The following is a 13,285-nucleotide window of genomic DNA, read 5'->3' on the forward strand; positions in this document are numbered from 1 at the left end:
CGCCTCAAAATTCCCAAGAACCGTCCCCGCCCCCGGCACGTACACTCTGTAAATACATCGTCCTTTGCCTAAGGCACCGACTCAAGCCTCACCACGTTAACTAGAATCAAACTATCACTTGAAAACGCTCCCGCGCGGCGTCTTGGCTCCTCCTCTTTTGTGTTCCTGTGCCCGACCCTTTCTCGGGTTTCCAACCACGACGGGTAAACTGCAGTTCGGATTGGCTGATCTAGCAAGAGGAGCAGAGGCTCCACCAAATCACAAATCTAAGATTTTCATCTTTCTTGGTCTCCTCCCTAGAATCTTGGCAACAGGTATGTTCAGTTGTTTCTCTTAGAGGAAACCTGTTGAGGTTGCTATGGAGACAGGACGCTGCAATTTGCAGAGCAATTAAGACCCAGAAATCGCTTAACAAACCTCAACGAATCGACTATCTTGCGTTACCTCCTTCCATACCTGCACTTCCTCTTTCATCTAAAACTTACCCCCCGCCACCCCACCCCGACTGCTTCTATGGAAGAATCGGCCTTCCTGAAGCAAGAAAAAGAAAACCTAGAACCGGCGGAAGAAGAGAGGCCATGGGAAGGAATGACCGCAGCTTCTTCCCAAGATCCCAAGCCTGGTTTATCAAAGACCCTGGAGTCGGAGCAGGGCCCGGAAACTGGAATCCAGCCCAGAATTAGTCTTCCTTCCAGCCCCCAGTCTAGAGGCAGCACACCTCTGGATGACCTCAGAGGTGCATCATCTCCACCTTCCCCTCCTCAGGAGCCATCTTCCACTCTTTCTTCCTGGGACCTTGCGGCGCCATGGCAGTCAGATAAGAACACTCGTGTGATTACTGAAGCTGGGACACCTCACTCCGACCATTTGGAACAATCACATGATAAAGGAGAATCAACTCCTTATCAAACATGCCAATCAGAGGGAAACGCTTTTCAACAGCCCCAAAAAACTGATGGTCACCTGTATGGACCAAAGGATATGAGCTGTAACAACTCTATACGGAAAGAGTTGAGATTTGACTTTTTTCAGGAAAGCGACTCAAACAGTAACTACTATTTGAATGAGGCCGAGCCTGGGGCCTCTGAAATGGCCCCCAGCATGCTTGAGATTGCCATTCGGAATGCTAAAGCTTACCTGCTGAAGACCAGTGACAAGTCGGGCTTAAATCTGTAAGTCCTGGAGGAAAAAAAAGAAAGAGGAAAGTATGGCAAAGAAAAGGGGGTGTGAATACCGCTGTGTGAATGTCTTCTATGGGTGAATGGAAATATGTTTGAAAAGTCTGTATTATGAGAGTTAGTAATTTAGTAACTCTTTGTATTACAGGACTCAATATAGGTCATTGATGGGGATTCTTCTAGTTTTTCTAAAGACCTTAGGCATACAGGAATAAAACTTGGAATTATGGAATCTTGAGGTTGAAAGAGACCATAAAGATAATGAAGTCCAAGCCTTTCTCTAAGATGCTTGTAAAAGTAACTGTCTACCAGTGATAGCAAGTGCATGGCTTTAACCCAAGCATGCTAGTGCTTCTATAGCTTAGATTTGAGTTCTCACCTAGGCCAGTGCTAGAGTGACCAAAACTATCTCAGTTATCCTGGAATTGTCCTGAGTTGAGCACTGTAAGTTCTGCATCCCAAGAAACCCTTCGGTCCTGGGAAAACCAGGAGAATTAGATACTATAATTTTAATCTTTGAAGAATAACAAATAATTAACATTTAATGTGTGAAATCTTTCACGAAACCCAACATTGACAATTTAAAATATTATTTTTAAGTTACTGTTCTAAACTATAATTTACTTAAGCTTCAGGGATGTAATCTACTCAGTAGTGGATTCTATTTGAATTTCTGATATAAACTTCTTGTCCTGAGTTAAATAAGAAGTATGAATTTAAAAACTTTGTTGAAAGTCCAAAAGAGCTCATTATAAATAGTCGAGAGCTCACTATTTAAAATTGAATACAAAAACACAAAGCTCGAGGAAGTTTTAAACAAATCCAAGTCATAACATTACTGTTAATTTACAATAATAGCAATATTCTGGGAAAGAATGATATATTCTTCATATATAATATTTTAAAACTGCCTTTCAAATTTGTTCCATATAATCTGCATATTTTTCTTTGACATGCATAAGATCCATTAGCTAAATACAGATATTAAAGAAGAAAAAACAAAAAATAAAACCTAAGGTCAGTTAACAGAAAGTAGGCAATTATTGAGCATCTATTTTATTTCACTATAATAAGAGATGAGATATATTAAAATAAAAGCAAACAAACAAAAACCTAATTTTGGCCATATAAGAACCTAATGCAGTTCCTGAATGAGAAATATATAATGTACACATATATAATATATATATAATACATAACACATATATAATAAATATATAATACATAGCAGCATATCAATGATCTCAGAAAGACCCACTCTAAACTGTGATCTCAAAAAGACCTACTCTAAACTTTCAAGAGTAACTTGACAACAAAGTGGTTTTAAATTATTTCTTGAGAGAAATGATATAAATGGAATACAGCAAGCAAAAGCTCTCAGGCAGGACTTAGCAACTATATGAAAGTGAGTTTTAGTAGATTTACTTCACTGGGGCAGAAGTTATAATTGAAATAATTATTAGAAATGAAATTGGAGAGATTCAATGCTTATCTGTCAGAGAGGAAATTTATGCAAGTTTTCATATTGGACAAAGGAATTTCTTTTTTAATCTAAGAGCATTTTGATGGACATGTTTAGCTCTTAAATAGTAAATTCACGATGTAAATCTGGTATTTGAAAAAGCACACACTAGCAGTTATGTATAAAATGTAATAAATTAATGAGAGGTTAGAGGCAGTTTCACTAAGATATGAAATAAAAAGCTCCAGCAGTGTTTTTAATAGAACAAAAATATTAGAGAGCATCACATTTTAATAAAGATGAATAATATTTTATGACACTTTCAGTTGTGTGTGGGCAGGAGCTGCAAAATAAAATGCATTTTTTATAGGTATCAAAACACAGAAGTAGATAACTGGCCTAGGAAATGAAACAGAAGAGAACATACCTTAAGAGAGTCAACAGGATTTGGAAATCAAATTGGATTTGGTGATGGTAGGGGAAGAGGGATGGGAAAGAAGTTAAGATAAAAAAATGAAAAATGTTCATCACTTTTAAATATAACTAAGATTCCAAGCTCAAATAAAATGTAAAAATGTTCCTGATGTGAAATATATATCTTTCTATAATATTTTTTCTTTAATATATTAAAAATTCATATCATATTGGAGATATTTCAAAAGGAAAATTCTGAAATAGGTTTTTCTGGCAGTGATAGAAGTTACTGTAAGTGTTTATCGACTTAGAATTTCTGAAGTCTTCGAGTTGTTGAAGTTTTCTGAAAATTAGATTACTGAGTCTGCATGAAATAGTTCTTCAAATGCTTTTGACATGGAAATTATCTGGAATTTTCTCTTTTGGAGTAGATATGAGCATCTTTCTAATATGCTGACCAAGATCTTAGATGAGCGTCCTGAAAATGCTGTGGATATCATTGAAACTATTAGCCAAGATGTGAAGATGGCACATTTTAGTAAAAAATTAGATACACTCCAAAATGAGAATGAGATGCTTCCAACATATGAAATAGCAGAGAAGCAAAAGGCTCTTTTTCTCCATGGAAATTTAGAAGGAGCTGATCAAGAACTGGAAGATGAAATAGTAAGTCACTGGTATAAATATGAATAGTTCAATCTTAGGGTTTTATTTGAGGTTAGTGGTGTGACTTTAAATTCATATCAACTGTCTTTGATAGCTTGCTAAATAGTATTTTCAGCCTCATTTTAGACTACTCATTTCCTTGTTTAGAATTTATTTTTTCACATTATGTTTTAGTATTTCACAGGCTTAGCTGTTTGTTAGGCGTTTGTAGGGCTGAAGTATTGATATTAAAGAAAATGTTTTCTTCGTCTCTTATATTCCAAAGTGCCTGGTACAGATATGAACCAATATCTGCTTCTTATTAAAGAATGAATTAATGTTAGGTAATTAAAAATTAGGCTTTGAATCAAGTTGCATATTTTTCCCTTTAATTTTACTAGAAAAATTATTGATATTAAAGAAAATGTTTTCTTCATCTCTTATATTCCAAAGTGCCTGGTACAGATATGAACCAATATCTGCTTCTTATTAAAGAATGAATTAATGTTAGGTAATTAAAAATTAGGCTTTGAATCAAGTTGCATATTTTTCCCTTTAATTTTACTAGAAAAATTAGAATTACTTCTAAAGTCATTTGTATTTTCTTCTGAGGCAACTTCCTAATATTATGTCTTGATATTATGCATATTATGTCAATGAGATAAAATATTTCTTTTAATCCCGAGACAAACTGTTGAAAATATTTATAAAGTTAGTGACAGAGATAAAAAGCTATCATTAGAGTATTAAATCAGTTGTATCACAGAAATTTTAGCAATGAATATTTTAAAATAGTATCCAGCATTGTTTCCTAAATGCCTATATGCTTGTTATTTAGACTACTGAGTAATTTATACATCTACTGAGCTTTCATGTTTTGTTACCACTATTCAAAATCTGTCTAAATACTTGCAAATTTAATGTTAAAAGTGAGCTATTTTCAGAAAAGAACAGAGAGTTCAGTCAGGTAAAAGATACGAGGAATAAAGATCTGGACAATTGGTATACCCTCTAGGGTTTGGCAATTTTTGTGGGGAGACCCAACCTGACATAGTGGGACCCAGAGTACTCAGAGGAACAGGTGATACATATTAAGGAGTTGACATCAGCTGTCCTTTTCTGAAAATATTTTACTCCAAGACATTTAAGTAGCCACATATAGCAATGACAAGTCTTGGAGCCAACATCACTTAGGGATCAAGCAGGAGGCAGACACTCACATGGAGGAATTTATCGAAGAAAGTTTAGACTCCAGTGTAAGAATGGGGCATTGGACTATCTGTAGGCATAGAATTGTAATGTAGGGATCTAAGTTCTAAAACCAGGATATGGAGTGAGAATCTAAATCAGTTATTTTGATGCTGGAAACTGAGCCTCTTAACTAGATTCCATAAATTCCTCCTAAAATAGAGTAGAATTGGTTTTAGAGCCAGGAAGACCTGAGTCATCAGATGAAAATTAAAAACTCTACCTCAGGGAATAGAAACATGCAGGAATAGGAAGACAGGTAGGTCTTGGAAACATTGAAATACAAGCTTTGTGACTGACTCTGTTCCAGACCTCTATGTTGAGTGTTCATGTTTCTTATTCCTCTCTTTGACCACACCAGAATTCCTGTCCTTAGTCTTCAGTATTCATTTATTCATTCACCCATTTATTCATCTGCAAACATTGTGACTCCTTACTGCATGCCAGATACTGAGATATACACATGAAAAAGACTTTTCTGACTTTAAGTTGTGAAAGAGTAGTGAAAGAGGCAAAAAAGATTGTAAAGCTATTTGATTAGTTCACTAATAGAGATGGCCTAGTATGGTGGGGGTAAAAAAAACAGGGGTTTTGAAGTTAGATCTGAATTAGAATCCTAGCTCAAAAACTTAACTTGTTGTGTGACTTTGGATCAGTGACTGAGCCTTTCCAAGCCTCAGGGATAGTCACATGGCACCAACTTAAGGGGTAGAGGTACTATATAAAAAGGGTCTGGCATATCCTAGGATCGTAATGAATAGTACCAACTATTATTATATTGTTTTGACAAGCTCTGAGATGGAATGGAGCAACTGACTCTATTATAGGGAATTAGGCAAGGCTTTGTAGTGGACGCGATATTTCATTTGGATCATAAAAGATAAGAAGTTCACCAAGTGAAGACTATAAGAAATAAAATTCTGGGCAGAAAGAACAGTAAGATGTTGGGAAAGATTTTTTAATGTTTAGGAATGTTTAGTAAATTGATACATAGATTTGAAGGAGTGAGTGATAGATATGAAGCAGATAAGGTGCTTAGAGCCAGACTGCTCTTTGTGCATTGAAAAGAAATTTCTTTCTTGTATAAAATGAGAAGTCAACATAGGCTTTTAATAGCATGGTCTGATATGGTTTAGAAATATTACTCTGATAATAATGTGGAAAATGAAAAAATAGGGGCAAGAGAGTATTAGAAGCTTTCTGTGGCAATACAAGTAGTCAGGGTGGAAGTTAGTATAGTAGAATTGAATTAAAGAGAAGAGGATAATGCCAACAGCCTTTTATGTGGTAGAATCAACAGGATTCTAAATATGAAAGTTGGAGGAAGCAAGGTTGACTGAACTTTCTGGATTGGGAAACTGAGTTATTGGTGCTACTTTTGGAGAAGATAGAGTATACACAAAAAAGAGAAGATTTGAAAGAAATACAAATTCATTCTTGACTTGAGATATATGTAGAATTCAGATTGAAATTTCTCATAGGTGGCTGGAAATGCGGGTGTGGAACCTAGGAGAAAAGTCAGAACTAGAGAGGTACATGTTAAACAACCACATATTACTTGGGGTGGTGTGGAAGAAATCATCCACGCATAAAATATTGACTGATGATATGATTGAAATTTTGAGAACACTAATATTTAGGGCTCAATTAAGAAAAAAGAACCAGTTAAAGAGACTAGGGAGAAATAGTTGTAGAAGGCAAAGTAGGATCAAGAGTGAGTGTGGTACAATAGATGCCCAGGAAAGAGATTTACATACCTACATCAAAGGGATGAAGATTGAAAATGTCATTGTTATTTTGACACTAAAATTATAATATAATTAAGAGTAGATCATTTGTTAGAATAGAAAAGTAATCTCAATTTCTCTATTTTGAAGATCTAAGGTTTGTCTTGCAAATTACTCCTACTTCAGTTAAAGTTATTTTCCATTTTCTCAGAAATGTTTTTCTAGAGTATACTTGTGTTTTCATTTTCTTGTATTTCTTTTATGAATTATTTCTGATTTTCTTCCTTATTTTAAATCCAAAATATTTATTATAAGTATAAGCAAACATCTGACTAAATTACTTCTTCAAATGTAGTTATGCTTGGGCATGTATCTTATTATATGTTCCTTTTGTTTGTCCTATATATTATTCTATGTATAGGGTACCGTACTGAGTTTTATTTGCCCTATATATTACCACATATATATAATATTTATTATTTATAAAATATATGATAATATGTAAAAACATATACAGTCATACCATGGAGATATGGTAGGTTTAGTCTCAGACCACTGCAATTAAGTGAATATTGCAATAAAGTGGGTGACAAATTTTGGGGGATTTCCTAGTGCATATAAAAGTTATATTTACACTGTACTGTAGTCCATTAAGGATGCAATAGCATTATGTCTACTAAAACAATGTACATACCTTAATTATAAAATACTTCATTGCTAAAAAATGTTAACCATCATCTGAGCCTTCAGGGAATCATAATCTTTTTGGTAGAAGGTTTGCTTCAATGTTGATGGCTGCTGACTGATCAGGGTGGCTGTTGCTGAACATTGGGGTGGCTGTGGCAATTTCTTAAAATAAGACAACAATGAAGTTTGCTGCATCAATTCACTCTTTCGTAAATGATTTCTCATGGGATGCTGTTTGATAGCATTTTACCCATAGTAGAACTTTCAAAATTGGAGTCAATCCTCCTAAGCCTTGCCGCTACTTTATCAACTAAGTTTATGTAATATTCTAAATCCTTTGTTGTCATTTCAACAATCTGTACCAGGAGTAGATTTCATCTCAAGAAACCACTTTCATATGAAGAAGCTACTCCTCATCCATTAACACAGAGACATGAAGTGAGCAAATACTGTCGGAAAAATGATGCTGATAGGCTTGCTCCATACAGGGTTGCCTCAAACCTTCAATTTGTAAAAATGCAGTATCTGTGAAGTATAATAAAAGCAAAACACAATAAAATGAGGTATGGCTGAATAGCCATATATATATACATAAACATTTTTTTCTAAATATATGTGTTTATGTAGGTTATACTATATTTTATTATTTCAGTATAGTAAAGGGGCTACTTAAATATTTTTGTAAATGGGATGTTGAATTTTATTCATAATGGTTATGACAAGATAACTATTATACTGATGCATATAAGACAATGGTATAAGCTACATTTATAAGTAATGAAAAGATTGAAATTCAGAAACTAATAAAGTTTGATCTAAATCTTGAAAGAAATGTCAAAGAAGTGGTGGGAAAGTAGAGCTAATACCAAGCTGTACAAAAAGGAAAAAAAAAGCAAGCAGTTCTCTTTATAGATAAAATGTTAACTTCAGCATTTATATTCTCAGGCAGAAAACTCTCTTCCAAATATAATGGAGTCAGCTTTTTATTTTGAACAAGCTGGAGTTGGTTTGGGCACAGATGAGACTTATCGCATATTTCTTGCCCTCAAACAGCTTACTGACACCCACCCAATCCAAAGATGCCGTTTCTGGGGCAAGATCTTGGGTCTGGAAATGAATTATATTGTAGCTGAAGTGGAATTTCGTGAGGGAGAAGATGAAGAAGAAGTAGAAGAGGAAGATGTAACTGAAGAGAGGGACAATGAAGATAGTGAAGGTGAAGAAGATGATGAAGATGAATTACCAAGGTCCTTTTATAAGGCCCCACAGGCCATACCGAAAGAAGAAAGTAGAACAGGGGCAAACAAATATGTCTATTTTGTTTGCAATGAACCAGGAAGACCGTGGGTGAAGTTGCCATCAGTTACACCTGCACAAATTGTTATTGCAAGAAAGATCAAGAAATTTTTCACTGGGCGATTGGATACCCCGATCATAAGCTACCCACCTTTCCCAGGAAGTGAGAGTAATTACTTACGAGCACAAATTGCCAGAATTTCAGCAGGGACCCATGTCAGCCCTCTAGGATTCTATCAGTTTGGTGAAGAGGAAGGAGAGGAGGAGGAAGAGGTGGAAGGTGGGCGAGATACCTTTGAAGAAAACTCTGATTTTGAAGGCTTTCAAGTGACTGATCTAGTGGAATCTCTGTCCAATTGGGTTCATCATGTGCAACATATTCTCCCTCAGGTAGGGACTCTGCAATTCTCAATCTTTCAGCCAATCAGCAAACATGTATTAAATTCAGTCTACAATGTACACATGCACACATGCAAAACAAAGGCCTTCAGACTCCAGGCAAAGAGACTATTAAAAAATCAAGTAAAAATACAGAGTACTATATAATTGCCAAGTAGTATAGACTTAGGATCCTCAAACAGATTTTTATTTCCCAACAGAAGTAAAATAATTATTTCTATGGAGTATTTGATGAGTTACATAAGGATTTAGATTTATGTGTGTTGTGAAATTATTTTTATAAGTTTAATATAAATGCATTAATTTTGGGAATAATTTTTTATTCTATTTTTATAATATATGAAACTTTTATGCTAAGAACAATAAAGGATTATAATAAAACAAAAATAAGCAAACTGTGCTAAATAACAATTATATAGCACATATTCTGCCAGGTGCTCTTAATAGCACTTTATATGTATTAACTCATTTAATCCTAATAACTGTATGAAAAACTAACATTTTCCTTATATTACAGATGAAGAAATTGAAGTGGAGAGTTTAGGAAATGTGAAAAAGGGAATATGGCTATGAAGCAACAGGATTAGATGTGAATATGCAGAACAATCCAGAGTTCATCCTTTTAATCACTCTGCTATACTGCCTCATTTGCAGATAGAAAATCTCCACTATACTTCTTCCTATATATCAGATACTTTTATGTATCTGGATAAGAGTTAATTAGATGAGAAATGATAATGCCAAATCTCTATACCTAATCTTATCACATTTTAATTTTATTAATGATAGTAGTACTTTGCCTCTTTCTTATAAATTATTTATTACAAATTAGTAAAATGCATTATTACCTTTTTAAATAAAGTACTGCTAATTTTAAAATATAAATGTTCTGTACCTTCAAGAAGTTGGCAAATTCTCGAAATAAATAGTATACTCTTTTGCTTGAAAAAACCTAGCACTTGGTAAATGTACGTTGAATGGATGAATGATTAAATTTCCGCACAATGGGACCTTGTGCAGGTAATTGCTTCAATCCAAATGAATAATCTGGTATACTATGGTCCTCATCTTGCAATATTCATATTTAGGGTCGCTGTAATTGGTTCAACCCCAAACAAAAAAGTGAGGAGGAAGAGGAAGAAGATGAAGATGATGAAGAAAAAGAAGAAAAAGAAGAGCCTGACTACATAGAACAGGAAGTAGGGCCTCCTCTCTTGACACCAATCTCTGAAGACTTAGGTAATTTTACACAAACTACATAATATATTATGTGTGTGTGTGTGTGTGTGTGTGTATATATATATATATAAATAATGTACTATGTATTATACATAGTATATTATATACATGTATATATGTATATAGCCTATGTATATATGCTTTTATACATACCATATATACTATATCTATCTATACACACACACACATATAGACTATACTATAGGGTGGGGAATAAAGAATGTAGCTGGACACTCCACCTACTTCTTCTGACAGGTTAAAGAAGAGCTGCACAAGGAGGAAGCTTAAGTTGGCAGTAGCTCTTACTGAAATGCTGACAGTTATGTGTACCACTCTTGTTTTGCATTCTGCAGATCATAAACACATGACCATAAACATATGACATTGTTATATAGTGTATAAATATCCAAATTCTATTGTTCCACATTGTTCATAAAATTCCCTCCTGGTTTTAGGTTAAGCTGCTGATGTTTTAACTTTTCCTTCTATGTCAAATGTGCTTGTTTTACGATTTATAAAAATAGCTTTTCTGTTATGCAGTATATCATTATCTATTTAGGAGTTAAGCTTTTGAATTTCTCTGGTTTACAGAGATCCAGAATATACCACCTTGGACAACACGGCTGTCCTCAAATATCATTCCTCAATATGCTATTGCTGTTTTGAGGTCCAACCTTTGGCCTGGAGCATATGCTTTTTGCAATGGCAAGTAAGTATCTGACAGCTTACAAAATTATTATTGTAATTATTTTATTTCTGTAAAGTACAAGTTATCACTGGAATTTACGTTACTATCATTTTAACTCATCTTTAGCGTGTCGTTTAATGTGGCATAAGATTTATCCAAAGAACATCTGTACTATACAGTAAAGCCTCAAATTTAGAACATTAGACTATAGTACTTGGATGAGAGACCACCTAGGAAGACCAAGTGCTGTAGGCATAAAAAATAAGGGATTGTAAGATGGCAGGGTCCTTGCAATCTGTGAGGTCAACCAAGGGTTGCCTCGCCTAAAAAAAAAATAGAACATTAGACTGATTTAGACTTCTGCCTTTTCATCTGAATTATCCAATTCATGAAGTTAAATGTGGGAATTGGGGGAGAGCTAGGGAGAAGTATTGGGTACTGAGAGTGGGGTTCACGGTTTCCCTTTCTCTCTCCAAACCCCAGTAAGTGCCTTGGCAGAAGCACTTGAAGAAGACCTCTGCCAAAGGCCTCAGAGACCTAGGAGTGAAGGCACCTGGGCTGGGAATGCAAATGTGTGTGTGAAGAGCAAGGCAGGCCAGAGGAGTCAGTGTCCTTGACATAACTCTCCTTAGAGACTGCAGTGCGTTGACTGTGCACCAAGTCAGGGGAGGAGAGGGCAATTTCCCATCAGACCTACCAGGAAAAGCCTTTGTAATTGCCCCTGGTCGGGCCTGAAAAATCACAGAGTTTTTTCACCACAAGCCCATGCCTCATCCAGTCAAGTGTTTACTAGCTTGGAAACTTTTAAATTCTAACTCTAAGGACGGTAGTAACTTTTTAACTTAGTTTTTTGTTTTTCTGAAAATAATTAAATGATCAAAGACTGTGGTCTGGGTGTCGGGTACATTTTGACAGAGTCCAGTCCCCTGGTCAGCTTAAGCAGTTTGGATCACAGAAATTCCGTGGTAGAAAATCATTTAGGGTTACTTCATCTCTAGTGTATTTTAAATGTATTGTTTTAAAATTATGAGACTATGATACTCTAAGTACTTTATCATTACAGAAGAAGAGGGTCAACTTTTCATACTGATTATTTTTTTTTAACTTATAGGAAATTTGAAAATCTCTACATAGGCTGGGGTCATAAATATAGTCCAGACAGCTATACACCCCCAGTTCCACCATCAGTTTGTCAAGAATACCCCAGTGGACCAGAAATTACAGAAATGGATGACCCTACTGTGGAAGAGGAGCAGGCTTTCAAGGTTGCACAGGAAGCAACCATACTTCCAACTGAGGAAGATGAAGAAACTGAGGAAGATGAAGATGAGGAAGATAATTATGACTAATAAAAAAATTAGCCTAGCCTTGTGAGACTGATGCATACTTCTTATGTGGGACTATTTACCTATACACATATACAACGGCAACTATTCATGTGTAAAATGTCATTACTTGAAAAGATCAAATTTGCAATTTCATATAAACTGTTAATATGTGCTTAAAAAAGATGCTCGATGGATTTTCCAGAGGCGAAATGATATGTTTTTAAACCACTGTTTTGATGGCTACAACTAATAGAATATGTGCTTCTGTATGTATTTTTTCAAGTCTCAGGTCTAACTTCTTCTTGGGTCTTTAATATTTTTTGAGCATCAAGGGGTATTGAGGCCAAGGATAAGGAGAGGGTTTCTAATTCTATCACCTGCTCAAAGGCTGGTAACACTCAAATTTTTAACCCTTATACTTGTTGCTTCTTAAAAAAAACCTTCTCAATAGAAATTCTTTTGCTCTGACTGGGAAAAAACGATTTGTACAGAGAGCTAGCTGGGATAGCCAGAGACTTTAGACTAATATTTCTATCACTGCTTCTCTATATTTTCATTTACTAAAATAGTATCCAAAGTACCATCCATCCCAGGCACCCTGAGACAGTTTGCAGATCACTGATCTACACTTTGACAATGCTTATCAGACACGTAGAAGGTGCATTTATTCAGACTTGGGCAGTTGAGGAGCACTTCTAAGAGGAATTCCATTTAAGAGGCAGACAACTAAAGGGAGAAGGGTCCTAGGTAGCACCAGCAGTATTTTAGCAAAGGACTTTAAGCTGAAAAGAGTGAAATTTGAATTCAGAGTGGTGAGAGATGGGCCTGGAGCAGGGACCAGATTGTATGGGGTGTCTGGATTTTATCTATGAACAAGGAAGAGGACTCAACTAGGAAGTGACAAAATCACATTTGTATTGAACCTTTTGGCTTCAGTGTAGAACATGAACCGACAGAGGATCAAGACAAGGAGA

The 13,285-nt window shown here is 35.3% G+C and overlaps 1 protein-coding gene across 2 annotated transcripts; it reads left to right on the forward strand.

Moving 5' to 3' along the window:
• The first annotated feature begins 513 nt into the window (after nucleotides 1-513).
• Nucleotides 514-12,577, forward strand: RSPH4A (radial spoke head 4 homolog A). Of its 2 annotated transcripts, XM_006926109.1 has the most exons (6): nucleotides 514-1,172; nucleotides 3,486-3,720; nucleotides 8,307-9,047; nucleotides 10,145-10,295; nucleotides 10,887-11,004; nucleotides 12,095-12,577. In XM_006926109.1, exons 1-6 carry the CDS (start codon nucleotides 514-516, stop codon nucleotides 12,330-12,332), a joined length of 2,142 nt encoding a protein of 713 aa, XP_006926171.1. In that variant the 3' UTR covers nucleotides 12,333-12,577. The 2 variants fall into 2 exon arrangements, with proteins under 2 accessions (XP_006926171.1, XP_015455561.1); XM_015600075.1 differs by lacking the exons at nucleotides 10,145-10,295; nucleotides 12,095-12,577 and having other exon boundaries at nucleotides 10,887-10,961.
• Nucleotides 12,578-13,285: the final 708 nt, after the last annotated feature.

The sequence above is a fragment of the Pteropus alecto genome, unplaced genomic scaffold (genome assembly GCF_000325575.1).
Source record: "Pteropus alecto unplaced genomic scaffold, ASM32557v1 scaffold79, whole genome shotgun sequence".
In the NCBI taxonomy this organism is placed as follows: domain Eukaryota; kingdom Metazoa; phylum Chordata; class Mammalia; order Chiroptera; family Pteropodidae; genus Pteropus; species Pteropus alecto.